The sequence below is a fragment of the Penaeus vannamei genome, chromosome 17 (assembly GCF_042767895.1).
Source record: "Penaeus vannamei isolate JL-2024 chromosome 17, ASM4276789v1, whole genome shotgun sequence".
NCBI lineage: Eukaryota > Metazoa > Arthropoda > Malacostraca > Decapoda > Penaeidae > Penaeus > Penaeus vannamei.
In genome coordinates this window covers 12,558,441-12,576,781 of record NC_091565.1, presented here as the reverse complement: position 1 = coordinate 12,576,781, position 18,341 = coordinate 12,558,441, and the positions used below count along the sequence as shown (strand labels likewise).

The 18,341-nt window shown below is 37.2% G+C and overlaps 1 protein-coding gene across 1 annotated transcript; it reads right to left on the bottom strand.

Moving 5' to 3' along the window:
• Window positions 1-5,035: 5,035 nt before the first annotated feature.
• On the bottom strand, window positions 5,036-17,211 carry iPLA2-VIA (calcium-independent phospholipase A2 VIA; the record flags this gene model as incomplete). Its single annotated transcript, XM_070131946.1, is given in 14 exon segments — window positions 5,036-7,167; window positions 9,718-9,813; window positions 10,441-10,612; window positions 11,062-11,247; window positions 12,090-12,240; window positions 12,544-12,734; window positions 12,858-13,120; window positions 13,283-13,447; window positions 14,230-14,355; window positions 15,342-15,584; window positions 15,873-16,050; window positions 16,194-16,412; window positions 16,531-16,637; window positions 17,103-17,211. Coding segments are annotated over 14 exon segments (2,436 nt in total). The 3' UTR covers window positions 5,036-6,930.
• Between the last annotated feature and the right edge of the window lie 1,130 nt (window positions 17,212-18,341).

The following is an 18,341-nucleotide window of genomic DNA, read 5'->3' as shown; positions in this document are numbered from 1 at the left end:
AGAGAAGTGCTTGAGGTCGAGAGAGGGATGGCATGCCTGATTCAGTATATAGGCTCTCAATTGGAGAGGAGCGGAAGGCGCCTAGGGCTAAGTGGAGACCGCTGTGGTGGATTGTATCAAGGTGAGCAAGAAGAGAGGTTGAGGCAGAGTAGATATGGCATCCACAATCTAGAGTGGAGAGAATCAAAGTAACATGAAGATGGAGGAGAGTTTTGCTATCCGAGCCCCAGGAGATATGTGAAAGAGTTTGTAAGATTCGGAGGGGACGTTGAGCTTTTTCTTTGATGTACAAGATATGGTCTCGCCAGGACAATTTGGAATCAAATATAACGCCTAGGAATTTGCCAGAAGAACGATATTGGAGTGGAGCATTATATAAGAAGAGTGGGGGTTTGGGGACCGTACGTGAGAGAGAGAAAAGGATGGGGAAAGATTTAGAGGTAGAGAAGCAAAAGCCATGGTTGGTGGCCCAAGAAGTTACTGATGTTATCGCAGACTGAAGGAATTGACAGAGATCTGGTATGGATGTGCCAGATGCATAGATGGTTAAGTCATCAACATATAGTGATGCTCTGGCTCCTGGTGGTAGGACTGAGACTATGTCATTTACAGCAAAAAAGAATAAAGTGGTACTAAGCACACTTCCTTGTGGGACGCCTTCGAATTGAGGAGAGGATGATGACGTGGAAGAGGCAATTTTGACCTGGAAGGTACGCTTAGAAAGAAAGGATTTAATGAAAACGCCCATGTTTCCACGTAAACCTAGGGAGGACAATTGTTGGAGGATATGGTATCGCCATTTGGTGTCATATGCTTTTTTCTAGATCAAAGAACATGGCTAATACGGATTCATGGCGTGCAAATGCCGATATAATGTAGGTCTCGAAATGGGCAAGTGGGTCTGCTGTACTTCGGGCACATCGGAAACCAAACTGGGAAGGGGAAAGGAGATTATGAGATTCTAGGTACCACATTAAACGGAAGTTAACCATTCGTTCTAGTAGTTTGCACAAGCAGCTAGTTAGAGCTATGGGGCGGTAATCTTCGGGTAGGGTACCTGATTTGTTGGGTTTTAAGAAAAGTAGGATAAGAGCATCTCGCCAATGAGAAGGAAAATTTCCTGACGTCCATATGTGGTTGAAAATATTTAATAGGAAAGATAGAGAGGAAGATGGGAGGTGTCGGAGCATACAATAGTGAATACCATCAGGGCCTTCATGAGTGTTACGGCACGACTGTAATGGAGCGTTGAGTTCAGAAGAAGAAAAAGGAGCATTACAGGACTCATCAGAGGATAGGGTGAAGGTAACAGAGGTGTGTTCCTTGATGGCTTTAATGGAAGAAAAGTGTGGGGAAAGGTGAGAGCCACTACTGACCTGGCTGAAATAGTTGCCCAGTTCATTAGCTACTTCGACAGGCTCAGAGATGAGAATATCTCGAATATGGAGGACGGGTGCAGGATGGGGGGGATGTTTGCTTGATTATGGATCCGTCGCCAAACAGCTGAAATAGATGTAGATGTAATTGAGGAAACATAATTTTGCCAGCTATTTGTTTTGCTGTTTTTAATTGTACGGCAAAGATGGGCAGATGCTTTTTTAAAGGAAATAAGGGCTGATAGCTGGTGAGGGGTGCCTCGTTTGTAGCGATAGCTGTTCCAGGCTGCTCGTTTTAAGCGAAGCGCTTTGGTGCAATCAGAATTCCACCATGGAACACATTTAGAGGTATAAGGTCTTGAAGTTCGAGGAATGGCTGTATAGGCAGCTCTTAGGATCGTGGTTGTAAAACATTGTAGCATATCTGAAATGGACGGTAAGGGGGATGGAGGGATAGGTATAGTAGAGAGTGAAGTGAAAGTATGCCAGTCAGCTCTATCAAAGCACCAGCGTGGAGGATTAGGAAGTGGTACATATGAAGTAGGAGAAAGGAGTACTGGGAAGTGGTCACTATAGGGGAAGTGGTCTAGAACTGACCAATGGAAATCTAAATGTAGAGTAGGAGAGCATAGAGAGAGGTCAAGGCATGAAAAGGATTGTGTGCGCATGTCAAAGTGTGTGGGGCGATCTGAATTAAGAATAATTAGGTTATTTGTGAAGAGGAAGCGTTCTAGAGATTGGCCTCGAGAATTGGTGGTAGAGTCACCCCACAGAGTGTGGCGGCAGTTGAAATCACCAACTACGAGGAAAGGTGGTTGGAGTTGGGAAATTAGAGTTTCAAAGGCAACAAAGTCAATGGGATGGGATGGGGAGAAGTAGACTGAAATTACTGTGATCCAGCGGCAAAGAAAGATGCGAATAGCTGTGCACGGGACAGTAGTTTGTATGGGAGGTATGACATAAGGTGTTTTATGATGGATAAGTATAGACGAGACATAAAGGGAGTGTGGGGAAGAGATAAAATGGTAATTGGGAATTGGAATAGGAGGGTGTGTGAGGAAAGTCTCTTGGAGGCAGATAATAGATGGATTATAAGAAGCAAGGATATGACGTAGGTCTGGTCTATGAGAACGGAAACCGCGAATATTCCAATGTAGGAGAGCTATAGCTTATGAGTGATATCGCATACGGTACGTATTGGGGAATCTGGGGGAGAAGGAGCTAGGGGGTGTGAAGGAGGGGCATTGGTAAGGAATTTGGGGAAGGGCATTGTTATGACATGAGTGATTCTCGTGTGTATCCGGGAGGGAGTGCAAAAGATAGAGGGGATGGAAGGAGGGAGAATGTGCCTATAGTTGGGGTTAAAGGGGGTGGGTTGTGTTGGGAGGGAGTAGATGTGAGGGAGTAGATGTGGGGGAGTATTATTGGTAGGAGGGTGGATATCGGAAGGATGGATAGTTGGAGTTGAAGGGGATGTGTTGTCTTGGGAGGGATTAGGAGGAAGGGGTGTAGGGGTGTTGTGAGTAAGAGGGGGATGGATATCAGGAGGATGGGTATTGGGAGGATGGATATCGGAGGTGGACGGAACTGAGCAGGTTAGGTTGTGTTGAGAGGGAGTAGGAGGAAGGGGTGTAGGGGGAATATTAGCAGGAGGGGTATGAATATCGGCAACCACTTCAAGTGTGGAAAGAGCATGAGTTATGGGATCTTGTGTCTCAAGCATGTAGCTTTAAATGTTATCCATTGTTTCTGCAGTGGAGTTGGTTGGAGAGTTTTGTGAGAAGGTAATTGTTTCTGCAATGGAGTTGGTTGGAGAGTTTTGTGGGATAAAGGTTTTCTTATGAGGGGGGGAAGAGGAGACTAGTGACTCAGGAATAAAGGTAAAGGTAGGTGGAGGTGATTGTGCTGTAGGGGAAGAAGGGTTAGAAAGTTTAGTCTGTCTGCTGTGTGTAGTGCGGGGAGGGAGAGGGGTTGGTGTTGGGGCTGTAGTTGAGATAGGAGCTGTGGTTGAAATTGGGGTGTCTGGGTTTAGAGTGGCAAAGGAATTGGTCTGAGGGATGTAGAATGTAGAAGTGGAAATGGGGACATTTTGGGGTGGAGGGGGAGGGGCTGAGCGAATGATGTTACTAGAGTATGGAGTATGAGAGAAACCTTGTCGACGTGCTTCCTGTCTGGTTTCACATAAAGTGAGACCATTTTTGTATCTGAGAGTTGCTACTTCAGATTCAAACTTGTAAGTGGGACAGCCTCTATAAAATACATTATGGGGGCCGCCGCAGTTAGCACATGTTCGTGTTTGTGCTGAGCAGTTTGATCGATTATGACCAGGTTGGGCACATATGGGGCATTGGTCTGTGGAACGGCAATGTTTGGCAGGATATCCAAAGTGCCAACAGTTTTGACATTGACGTGGAGGGGGTTGGTATGGTCGAACAGGGAGGGATTGTCCACCAATGTAGATACGTAAGGGAAAGTCATGTGTACGGAAGGTAATTTTGGCAATGTTGGTCGGATTCTTTCGTTGACCTTTAGGAGGAATGGTGTAGCAATGTACTGATTTCACATCTTGGACTTTGAGGCATCCTAATAAGTCTTCTCCACAGTCTGACCAATCTTTGGTATCGACTGGGCAGTTTGCTGGGGAGAGAGAGACAGTTCCGGTACAGGTATTAAGAGTTGGATGAGGTTCTGCAGGAATGGGGTTGCCAGAATGATCAGTTAAATTTGATAGTGCTATAGATTCAGTTTCTGATCTGACTGTTACAAGACGGGAGCGATCGTGTCTGGTATAGAAAGGGACTCTACCTACTTGTTTTTGGAGGTATTGTTGAAAGAGAAGAGTGTTGCCTGAGTAAGGAGCTGTAGAAGGGATCACGAAAAATCGGTCCCATTTAGCTGGGCTAAACAGAGTATTTAAGATATCTGTAGGGTTGGTGGTGGTGGATGGTCGGGGACGTGTAGAAGACGGAGTATTACGGAATGATGGAGAATAAGGCTGCAAGGTAGTAATAAGGGAGGATTGGTTGCTTGATGAAAGTTGCGGGGGTAGAGTTGATGAATTTGAGGAAGTTGGGTGGGTAGGAATGTCTTCTGGAGATTGATTTTCTGCTTGGGTGGGTAATGCACTAGTAGGCATTGAGGAGTGGGTAGTAGTTTCAGTGTTCGGAGCCATGGTCAAAGGAGAGCCTGGGTTGGGGCTATTTGATAAAAGGGCTAGCCTCATTGCCTCTAATAAAGGGATTACATTTTCATTACTGGTCATGGGGAACCTGGATTATATAAAAGGCATCAACTGGTCCACCTCCATCGCTAGTGAATGGTAAGGGCTAGATTAGTCGGGAGTACCATGCCCATAGTTCCCGCAGGCCGTTCAGGACTGGCACAAGGTCAGCCTTTCATCCTCTCAGCACGGCTCTCACACCTTAGGAAGTAGATAGTAGAAGGGTTTGGAGAAGGGATGGAAACAGAAAGCTGGAGGGGGAAAAGACTATGCAAAATTAGTTGAGTCGAGGGCTGAGGCCCTAGGCAGGGGAGATCCCTGCATTGGGTCTCAGTCTCCGTCTCCTAAGCCCCCCCACAACAACAACGGGCAAGGGATTGGGGGGGTGCATTTGACAAAATACATGTTTTCAAGGACAAGAAAATATAACTTACTCATGGAAATTCAGACTTCTTTCATTAGGTTTCTAAAGAACTCAAAGTTGCTTAACATGCCCTTCAGGAATAGCAAATCACTGTTGTATTGATACAATGGTAGAAAAAACAATATAAGCAAATAAATGTTTATAGAAACAATTTTGAAATCTGTTGTCCTATCTAAACAATAAACTTATATTGTGATTTTTTCTGTTCTTATCTTTTTTCATATTTTATTTTTTTAACACTATATATCAATAAATATTCAATTATTTTTCATCAACTATGCCCCTATCTTAAAATAATATTTCATATACCCACAACATCATTTTAAAAAAACATGTAACATACAATTATACAAACTTTCACTGAGTACACAAAAAGCACTCAAGTATAATATGTTTTCCATTGATATTACACATTTTCTCACTGGGATATAAACTTTATTTCAATTACAAACTCTACCACAAAAAAATCTACCTGATAGCAGTATATATGCAAAATCAACTCCAAGATATCATGCACATAGTTTATGGCCACAGAGATATATATTACATACACTTTATATATGAATGGAAATATATATTCATTGTATATGTTAATGTATTCAAATAAAATCAAAATCTTATAAACTATGCACTATATTACATAGGCAAAGCAATAAGCATGTCCTTTTAAATGTAACTGCTACATAAAATCATGTATACCTGTATAATCTTACAATTCAAACAATAATAAATCTGGATATACTAGATCCCATGGAATTTGAGTTCTTGAATATTTCTATCTTTATATGAACATTCAATTATCCTTCAAACTAAAATAAAATAAAATTCTGGATAAATCACTGCAGAAACATGTAAAAGTCAATGTAATAACACTATATGTGACAAACCATTTGAATTAAAACTTATTATTTCATAACAGCTTGCACAGTTAATTTTTTCTGCATTATCTACAAAGCCATAACCCCCTACAATCTGGATGACATTACAGTCCTGTCATGGAAAATCGAGGGCCAGGTGATGTGAACATGCTGTCACCGAGTAAAACAGCCACAGGCCAGGTGACACTACCCAAATCCAATGGGTTAAAATATAACAGCTTGTACCTACATGAAGGTTACATCAGACTGAGGGTTAGGCCAAGAGTAGTCTTGACAGACAACACCCGTATTACATAAACTGATGCTTAAAAAGTAAATCTCATAATCTGCATACCTGTGATGCATGACTAGATGGCTTATAATCCACTATGTATAGTATATCGTTCTTTCTATTTATTTATCCATGGGTTGTCTCCCTTCTTGTCTAGAGAGCAGCCATATTTTACTAACGTAAATAATATGGTTCTCTTCAGAAGTACTTTAAAACTAAGGAAATACTATTTCTTTTTCTGTTGTCATTTCAGAATTTATATTCCTAATTATACATTGGTTGTTACCATCCCTTAAAGACCTGAACAAAATGCTATACATCCAATCTTCCCTAAAAATCCATGACCTTGCTATAAAACAATTATTCTTCTGTTCATCTGTCACATAAAAGAGACTACTTAGGACTAGTCTAATATTTTGTTATATTTTCTAAACTAGCATGTCCTCCAAAGTATCAGCTTAAATTACATTTATTTTTTAGTTTTATATACCTCTTAAAGCCCTATACTCTTTGGAATATTTCAATCATTGTAGGGAATGGATTAAAATCATTATTAAATAAATGCGGAAATAAATACATAATGAAATCCATTTCATAATCTCTACATCTTCTGGAATCAAATCCTTATAATGAACTTACTCATTATTCATAAGATACAATTTTAAAAAATAGACACACAGTAATCATCCGATGGTTACATTTCCCAGTAGTGTTCTTCCTCCAAACTTTCCAAATGTTCTATATCTAAGGACCAAGATCTTTTACTCAGCAGGAGAAGGTACACCTGCAGTGAGCAAAGCTGCAATCTGATGTATTTGTTCTTTTTTTGAACGTATGTACACCATGGTTTCCCAAAGAGAGTTGACCAGAATTTCATCCCTTGTCTCATCAAGCTGCACATCCAGAGACAATTGTGGGGAGAGCCGTAAATAAGCTATCCCACACATTCCACACCATGCTCGTGCACGATCAACTGTACGATTATCTGCCATTGTTGCCTGGAAAAGACAAAGTAAATTTCAACACTTTTGTTTCACCCATTAATCCATTATCATTGTAAATGTTTTCATCCACTAGCACCGGTACATTTTCAAGCTGAAAATAATAGTTTACAAGCGGCTTCAAAATCAGCATTCGGGCCAGTCCGGAAACCCACCACGGGCGACAAAGTTAGAGCCCAAGCTCCGATCTAGCATTACACCAGCGGGATGCCCGGGAATTTTTTTTTTCTGGGTGTTTCACATGTGAGACACCCAGTGCAAGTGGGTTAAGTAGTAGATCATATTTTAACTCTCTACCCACTGAACCTGGGCAACATGACTGTCATGTTAAGAGAAAATTTTGGCTGTGGGGGCGGGTGACTGGAATATGCCAGAATGGAAAAATATGGCTGAGTTCTGGGAATGTGCTGTCATGAAAAATTTGGTTGAAGGTCAGAGTGATAGGAATGACTTATCATGATTGCACAAGACTATTGGGGGTGGGAACTTAAGGAGGAGATTATGCATTATTTCCACCTGTAAACAGGGTAGAATGTACCATCCACAAGCCATGGCAGGAAGAGTGCCAACTCCATGGAGGAAACTATGCTCAGGATCCTATTCTTGCCTAGTATGACTAGTGGCACTGGGTGTGTTACAGAAATTTAAATAATACAAAAATATTTAGAAAGTATCCAAATAAGACAATGTTTTCTATTGTTATTGTGCAGACTACCAACAGAGATAATATGGAGTATGTTAAAAAAAACACAGTCTATTACAATCCTGATACAGTTCAACAAATGACATGATATGAAGGTTACAGTACACTGGTTCAGCGAACACCATTTTCTAAATGTTGCTCAGCTGGATATTTCCTGGGGTGTCCCAAGGATCACCCCATTAAAAATGTGATTCAAGCCATTTGATTCAACAAACTGCTAAGAAATTTTTATATGACATCAGTGTGAATGCCCTCTACAGTTTCGTTTTCGAATTTTACCAATCTATTGATGGGTTCCAGATTTTCTAGCAGGTCCAAAAATTCACTTAAATGTAAGACTTTCCAAAACCTCCTGGAGGATATGGACACAAGATCAAAGTATGTAGACATTTTTTATAAACATTCCACAAATTACTGGTGGTTTCATTAGATTTGAATTGATATGAGACAATTTGTATGATTCCGAAATCAGGGCTATCACTGACACCACTATCTTGGTAAATATTTATATGAGCTCCAAGGGTCGAAGTTGCCACCCAAATAAACAGTGACATTCACTCAACTTGTACTTTCACTTTCAGTTTGTCTGTGGTTACTAATTAAGCAATTAATTTAATTAATTATTCTATTGACTAATTAACAGCTGGAAGAAACATGGAAGTTACAGTAATTCATCTTTACTTTTTCTCTTCTCAGTTGCTACTTAACTTATCATTTAATCAAATAATTAATCAGTTATTGTCTCTAATGATATTATAGACCTTCTAGTATACTGATTACACCCTATCTTCTCTGTATTCCAGATTCCATTTGAATATCTCAAAGGACAAATAAGTTACAGTCATTTCTCTCTGTGGTCAAGCCATTTGCAATCACAGACTTTTGTTTTAGTTAATTCTTAAAACAAAGAAAAGAAAGGTCATTTTTGTTAAATTTCAAATTAGCATATCTCCCTTATTTCTCAACCAAATTTTGTGATCTTGATGTCATCATCTTGTTTCTTCAAGCTCTATCCAATTAAGGGTAAATTGAAATGATTTTAAGGAACTTTTTTCTTTTCTTTTCTTTTTATAATATACCTAGACATGGTACTTTGAAAATGGCAAGAAAACAAAAATCACTTATGCAGAAAAAGGGATTATAACATAGCAGAAGGTGCCAAGGAGTCTTGATACTTCATGGGTGTTCCTGTGGGCTGGGCCTAAAAGCCACACACACACGAGAATTGCCACTTATGTAAGCCTAATGCTCATTTTGGTTCATGTGTGAGCCCCAAGGCACCACGATCGAACGGGTTAATAGGTAAGAATCATTATCCCTTACAACAATATAATCAGCTAGCCTCTATATAGCACTAAAAGCTAATACTTGAACAGTCTCAAATACAAAAACCTTAGGACCAGAAAATGTTTAGAAATCAATTTTTGGTTTTGGGCCTAGTAATATTTATTTGACATATTTAGAATAGCCAATTGGGTTGGTGGTCAGGGGATGGCAAAAGATAGTTACACTGTTTTGGGTTCCACATATGTTACAATAAGGAACTTTTTACATTTATGCTTAATTATCTGCAATCAATTCTAGGAAACAAGGATGTCATGCATTGTTGAACAATATTTTATTCCATCATAGTCTTAAAAGTTCTTGAATCAGCTATATTCAAATATTCAAATAATTTTACCTTAAGTTAATCTAATATAATCAAACAGTGGTATTGACTGTAGTGTGCTGACAATATGTATGAGAAAAAAAATTATTAGCTATTCAAAGCATTTTATTTTTCAGATTTTCATATGAAAAAAATGTATCAGTACTCAGAAGGTGAAGAAAAACGTGCTACTCACCTGATCAACAAGAAGCTTAGCCACATTTGATAGGCCAAAGGCCATCCTCACTGTACTCCACATGCTTTCTGGCTTGAAGCAATCTATGGCATCAACCTGAAAATAATTAATTGTTGATTATGATAGCATGCCCATATCAATGTTTACAAAAATAACTTATTTTTTCACATCAGAAATAACAAAGATTGTCTGAGATCACAAAAGCTAGATTTTGATCTGCTCATTTTCTCAATGTGGATATTCATATTCCATAAAATCTTAAAGATAAACAGCATGATAGCTTAGCTTTTATAACTACTGTAACAATTATATAACACCTGGATAATCTGATTTATAATCCCAATATGTCAACACTAATGAAGATATTCTTTTAAAAGAATTAGGTCAAAACTACACTTTTCACTTGATTGATGAAAAATCTGAATTATGCAGCTTTCTCATAGCAATCATTTCAACTTAGTTGTTGCTAAGTATGAATTATGCAGTTTCCTTAAAACATTACATTTCCCCCTACATTCAACCATATTGAAATACCAAAATTCATACCACAATATAAGATTAACAGAAAATGCTTTGGAAGTACCCTACCTACAGTCATACATTCTTTCTCAAATCTTTGTTTTGTTTTCTTTTCAATTATTTTTAAAATTTTCTATGCATACATAAAATTCTGATTAACAGTCACCAATCAGAAAAAAAGATATTCATGAAAGTCTGACTCACTTTCGCTACTGGAGGCTTGCCTGTTCCAAGTGATAAAACAACTGATGGCTTTACTACTTCTTTTGTTCTTCCAACTATATTCAATGAAGTGTTGTGCTCTGCTATTTCTGTTAGAACATCTAGTGTAGGGTTGTTGGATATGAGGCCACCATCAATAAAACGTCCATATGACCTGTAAAGTTCGTTTTATATGGCATTAACATACTTACATATCTATCTAAATGACTGCAGTAAGAGAACAAAAGTATTAGTAATCCTTATTTGAACTCATAACAGTTTAATTTCTTATAGCATTATTAAAACTAATGTCTTAAAAAATACTGAAGTAATTTTTTTTAAGATAGTCTCCAGGAGGTAGCATTTCTAATGTCTTTATCCCCCTAATCCTAGAAGCTAATATATTCAAAATTACAAATTGATATTTTTTTTTTTTTTTTTTTTTTTTTTTTAAATAATTTTCACTTAGCAAGATAAACAAATTTCTTGATTTACTTAGTAAGTGTTACATCATTCAAGAAATAAATGAAGTACAAAAAAGTGCCACATAAAAAGGTGAAAATTCATATGTGGCATTGTTTAGTACAATAAAGTCCTTTATAATCAAACACAAAGACAACAAACCTGAAATAAGATGGAGCAGCTCCTGAAGCTCTAGCTGCACGCCACACAAGTTGCTGTTCTGGTGGAGGAGTTGGAGTAAATGCATTTCCTCCATGAGCTTGCAACAGGTGCTCCCCTGATGTGTAGTTGCGAAATAGGTGAAGATCAGCTGGGAAACGGTCTGCCAAAACTCCAGTTACAATTATCCTGGAAAAGACAACCATGATATAATAGTCAAATGTTATATACAAAGGGGGACGTAATATGAAAGTAGATTAACCCATTGCCGAGAGGTAAAAATTTTGGCAAGTTGATGTATGTACGGGCTTGTTGGCGTGCATCGGCAGTTTCCCTTGTTTGCGCCCGGCTCGATTGGTAGTTTGCGAGCGACATTTAGCACCTAAAAGCTTTTATTTTGCTAAAATTTATAAAAATATTAAAATCTTGAAGGTTTACCTTCACTTTAAGTGCCATTGCCTAAAATCTTTACCATATAATTGAAGCCGCTACTACCGGAGAAAAACAACCTCCGTCCGACGAGCCAGTAGCGCGTGAATGGGCATGACATGATGCCCCCGGCGTTTGGTCCACAACAGCTATGGCATATACGTACGTGACACCCGGCGGCAATGGGTTAATTGAAACTTTCCAAATTTCAATGTGGTAAAAAAAGAAGCTGTTTTCTTTGTCATGAAAAATTCCTTTTATAAAAAAAAAACTGCTACATGAAATGTACATCTTCTCTTTTAAAGATTTTTTTTAAATATACACATGGCACCATAAGTAAACCATGCACAACAGCTTGATGTTTTGTGCAATTTTGACAAAAATTCTCCCTCACAATGAACATAAAATATTATTAAACTTTGGAAATTTCCTTTAATTTCCTATGTGGGCTTATTAGACTATTTTATGTCATAAATTGTCTATTAACTGAGATAGCAAGTGTTATATTGCTAACTTGAAAGTTTACACCAAATAATCATGAAAGAAGAATGAAGGAAAAGCTCTAGCGTTTACCCTCACTTTCAAATAAAACAAAGACCTACTTTGGTTCTTTTATATCAGCCATCACAGTATCTTCACCAAGCTCTTCCTTTAATATCTTCTCCAATGGCTTTTCGTCGTATGGCCGCATGCCAACAAACACAAGGTCCTTCATGCGAAAATATAGTGTCTGGGTATAGCGCACACTTTTGCCTGGTGATGAGCATAAAATGAGGGAATGAAGATAAAGAAGGAACAGATTTGATTTTACAAATGATCTAATATGTATTTAATTCTAACAATATTGACATTCAAACATTCACTTTTGTAAAGTAGAAGAATCCTTATGGAACTCTAAGCAATCAATCAATTCATGGAGTTTCACCTGGGAGACATAAAATATGAAACTAGGAGACATAAAAATTAAAAATTGCAAAGGATAATTGAATTCCTTGTAATAGGAAGGAAATCATTTGCATCTCTGATATCCAACTGTTTTCAATTAAAGACACTAACCACGGGCTAATGCAAGAGCAAGAATGCCACCTGTGCTCGTTCCTGCTATCCAATCAAACAATTGCAAAATAGGCCTGCCAGCTGCTTCTTCTATGGCAAGAAGGAGTTGAATAAGGACAAGGCCCTTTATGCCTCCCCCATCCAGACACAATATTCTTCCCCTTGTAGCCAAATTGCCTAATCCATCAAACCTGTTAAAAGATTTTTAATGTTTTATGCTACTTACTCTTATAGGTTAGTAAGTTGAGATTATAAAATCATATGACCTGTTTTCTATACTATAACAAAACTATTCAACATAGCAGTACACTTACCCAAGAGGAGCTCCTGACTGCAGGTCTCTCAAGGTTTTACCAAGAATTGAAGAGTCAAGTAAATCATCATAACTCACTCGGCTTCGGCAAAACAAGTCACCATTCAAAGGAACTCCATTGTATGACCCTTCAGGTGAGCAACCATCAGTGCAGTCAGGTAAGCGTGTTTTACATCGTGAGGCTCCTATGGCATGCAAGATGTACAACATGCTCGGCTTTTCCCTATAGGTGCTACTGGCAACAAGGTGACGAACTGAAACATTCTGAAAAAGAAGATCAACATCTACTTGAATTTAATTATTACAAAGAAAAAACATAACATGTATATGACTAAAATTATTACTGCGTGATTTATCAGACAATGGTGTAAATATGTTCCAGTAACTGTATATATGATTAATATTTTGTTACAAAATCTTCCATACATTCTTGTTGATAAAAGTTGTGTTGCCACCAAACACCAAGAGTGCCTGAAGGACTGCTGGTGAATTAGCAAAGTGAAGAGCAGAATTTCCATCCTCATCAACAGCATTCACATCTGCTCCAAGACTCAGAAGAGTTATTGCACATGCCAGGCGATTATGCTCCACCTTGAAAACAAAATACACCAAATATTAAAAACATTTGTTTTTTTGTCAAGCACTCCTATCTTCACAACAAAGAATTTAGTTTATCAAAACTGGAAAGGGAGGTTTGCCAAGTTCTGAGGGTCAAACTCTAGGATACACAAGAGTAAGGGATGCAGGGGCATTGTCTAAAAAGTGCTAGTATGATAACTGTCTTGTGTATTTAGTCAAATGTAACAATGTAAAATCATACCCTCAAAAGTCCTCAGTAAAAATAACACTACAAAATAGATGTTTAATTTCAGAAAACGAAAACTAAGACATTACATTTTTGGCACTCATTATCTTAAATAAAATAATAATTAGTTAATGTTCACCTTAGACATGAATAAAATTCCAGGACAAAAATCTTGGTAAGGCTCAAATTCTGAGATGTCCCAGCCATTAAGATTTTTATTGGGGGGTTTACAATAGTACCTTCTTTCAAAGAACTTAGATAACCTTCCCAATCTTGGATTATGAAGAGGATTCAAACTCTTACATCTGAAGACCCTCCTGATCATAGCCATGAGTTTTCCAATGCATCACAGCAGCTTCTCTTAATTTGCCAAATAGAAAGAAAGGATGGAGTTGCAGGCCTCTAATTTTGAAAGTATTTTAGGGAGTGAAGATCTGTAACTTCCAAACAGAAAGAACACTGGGCAAGTGGCATTCCAATTTGCCCTATCCCTTGGTATGCCACTGAAACCATCTCAGTTTATGCACATGGGAGATAAGGCACTGCAAACAAAAGGTAAACTACTTACCATCTTGTGCAAAGCTGTGTGGCCATGGAAGTTTCGAGCATTAATGCTACATCCTAGGTCTGCCATAGCAGAAATAATTTCTCTTGATGTTGCCCAATGTAGCGGTGTCCCTCCATGTTTCATGTCCTTTCAGAAGAAAAATATGTTAAAAGCTTAGTAGAACATCACGCTTATCTAAATTCGTCTGATATTCAATGATGAGCAATCAATAAGCGCCCCATTACCAATATGTGCTGAAGATAAACCTATAGTATAATTTCTCTAATCTTTTAAATTCTAATGCTCTTTTTACCACTAATAAAAACTGTCTGAAGAAAAATCATGCCTGTATAAAAGAATATAAAAAATCATATTGTATGCATAAAAAAAATGGTGAATTTTCTGCAAGCACTTCTAGATGCTAGGCTTATCCTATAATATTCAATAAATTGTCTAAACCACTTCAGAATGAGATGAACCATCACAGGGTCCCACTTGGATTTTTTTTTCAATACACAATTGTTGTCATCACATTTTACCTTTCTTAGTCTCTTATATATACTACCCAAGTCTAAATTGTTTTGAATATATTTTTATTCACTTTCAAAAGAATAATAATAAAACCAATTCCAAATGTTTAAAATCATATAAAGTAAACCATTAAATAAGATGGAAAAGAGACAAATGCATCTCCAAAAGTGAAGATCATTGTTATGTATGTAAAATTAAATTGATTGAAATGATAGATTATTATCTACCTAATTTATCTTTATATGCCAGTTCTACTACATGCTAAGCACAGGCCTTAATGATAAGATTCCATGTAATGTCTAAAACTAGTAGATCTTTTAAGTTCCAACTGCAAAGAGCCAGAATATCATGCATGAATTATTATCATATTATTTGTCAATGGTTATCTAGCTTGTGTCACTATGAACCTCAGATTCATCATCACCCAACAAGTTCAGTTCTTGTTTGCAAAATACGGGGAATTTGTAAATACAGAACACAGTAATATTCCTGTGTATCTTCACAAACTTTCCATCTTTTACCACTTATTTGTTTAAATTTCAAAAGCATAAAGTAATAAACCAAAAATGAATACACTCACTAAAACTGTAAGTAAATCTTACCTTCACATTTAACTGATTTGGATATATCTTAATAATTTCTTTGGCACAGAGGGTGCTGTTTGCAGCCATTGCTGTGTGAATAGGCAAAGTGGAATCATGAGTTGCAGCCACATTGACATCAGCACCTGCACAGAGAAGAGCCTTCACGCATTCTGGCTTGTCTGCTTCACAGGCTAGATGAAGAGGAGTCTTCCCAGCTGCATTTGGAAAATTCATGAGACGAGATTCCCTCTGTGTCACTAACTGTGAGGTAGAAGCAAAATCATATAAGGAAAAATACAGTAAAATATTACAATATCCTAGGTAACAATCCCCTGAAGAATGAGTTTAGACTAATACATGTATATCATTTAACTGTTCAAAAAGTTTATCTAACAATACCAAGAAGTATAAACTTGCTGTAAGTACACCAGCTATAGGATTTAAACATTTCTAATAAAAGATAATGGCAATAAATTAAAATAAAGACATTTCTTCTTTTATATCATTATCTAATTCATATAAACTACAAGCAAACCCACAACAAAGTACCTGTATTATGGATTCATTTGCAGCAGCAGCCAAATGATACACAGAGTTTCCCTTCACATCAGTGACATCAACACTAACACCCTTCTCAAGAAGGGTACGAATGACATCAATATGACCTTCTTTTATTGCTATGTGAAGAGGTGTCTCCTTCAACTCAATATCTGCTGTATCTGCACAACTTTTACAAATTTTCCATTAGCTATACTGCAGTTGGAAATGTACTGTAGTATATTAAAGTTTTGATTCAAGACTTAAATGCAAAATATGAGTCATATAATATTATAAAAGGAAAATTAATGATAATAATAAAAAAATACTCACTTAGCAAAGGTGGAATTCCTGAAGACTTTAGCATAACCTAAATAGGCTGCTATATGAGCTGGGCTCCAGGTTGGGTGAGCCCTTGTTAAGTCACAAATTGTCTGAAGCCCTTGCTTGTTAACAACATAGTGTGGCATATGCTCCACAAGAGGAGGTAACACTTCTCTTAGAGAAATGAACCGAATCTGGGATTCACTGACATCAGGTAACCTATAAAGACTAAAACAAAAAAGAAGAGAAATCACAACAACTGCCATGAAAGTATACTTTGTTATTTACCAAAGTGAAGAAAAGTCATCATACAGTATTTACTATATCAATAGTCCAATAATCTTACCTGAATGCTGAGGTAAGAGAATCATCCACTGGTTTGTTTAATATTAGCTCATACATTTTGTTAGGAGTTGGGCCATATAAAACCAGACAATCTTCTCTTGCATATACCTGTAAAAACGATGATACACATCATATATCCATCTTCCTAGATCATAATTCATTTCATTAGTTGAAATGGACTTGCTCTATATGAATATGAATATGAATATGAATATGAGTACGAGTGTGAGTATGAGTGTGAGTGTGAGTGTGAGTGTGAGTATGAGTGAGAGCATGAGCAGAGCATGAGCAGAGCATGTGTATGTACATCTGCCTGTGTATCTGCCAGCGTGTTTGAATGTGTGCCTTTATGCAGGTCTCTGTATGTGTGTCTCTGTGTGTGTTTATTTTAAATATTCGTTTTTGTATGTGTGTATGTGTGTCTGTGTGTCTGTCTGTGTCTTTGATGTGCCTGAGAGTATACATATGTATCATTTCACTTATAACATGAAAATATCTCTGCATGCACATATATATTTTCATGATCAACTTAATGACAATATATTTGCATTCTCGTAGAAAAAAAATACTTACTGGTGTCCTAGAGAACTGAGATACTGAGACTTCAGTCACAGTGTTCCCTGATGGCCCTTCTGAGCTTAGAAAGGTTTTGATCAAATTCCCAAAGAAAGCCATTATCTATCTGTAAATGAAGTAAAAGGATAAGCCAAGAGATATCATTAGCAATCTTCTCCTAAGATTTCATACTAAAGTATATCATCACCGATAATGCATGTTAATTAACCATCATGATTATGATGGTTAATCCATTTACCAATACAACTCATTAAATTCATGATTATTTGCTCTGATAAGATATCTGTAATTAAGCACAACTGTTTTTGTATACTTCAATTTTTACGACCATCTGATACAAAATTCATGCCATGAAATTAAGCAAAAATGAGTCTTGTTCTAAAAACTTCGTATATTCATACCAGTTCTCTAATTCCATTCCATCTCTGAAGAAACCACAACATGACCACTGCAAGTGACATTATTTGAATACCAATCAATACTGGAGTTTATTTAGGAATAAGGACTCCCCCCTAACTGTACATTATTGTTGTATTTTTGCCTAAACTGTACTCCCATAACCTTTGAACTACTATTCAGAATTTCATAAACTAACTTCTGAAAGACTGAGGGATTTAGTTACTTTTGCTATGCATCTTTCTTAATCTGTTAGATCCTGGTGAGGTAGACTTTTTGTCACAAAAATATTTCGCCAAAGGGTAGAAGATGGGAACATCTTGTTATGGATAAATAACTGGCAGAGGGAAAAGTGAATAAATGCAAAAATAGATCAATTAATAAATAGATAAAATAAGAGTAAATGAGTATGTAAATAAACTAACAGACTAGCATTCCACATGTTCTGCTTCATTAAAGCACCATAATGTGTGATGTAAACCTGGTATATCTTATATTTTATAGCCAAACATATAAACCTAATTTTATCCTCAAGAGAGCAAACTGGTCTTCAGAGAGCTATTCCAGTCACTATGGAATTAAAAAGAACTAGTTTGGTATTCTAAGGGCATATGATGTCCCATCAACTAAAGTCAATAGATTTGTGGGCCAACAAAAATCAAAACAAAAATGTAACTTTAATTATTATTGGCTTAATGGCAGAGGTCAAAATTTGGGGAGGGAAACCAGAATTTTTGGATAACCCCACTCTTCAAATGTGATTAATGACTTTATTGATAATAGTCATTTGTTTTGTGAAAACTTACTTTTAACTATGGGGCTTCCCCAACAGTCCACAAC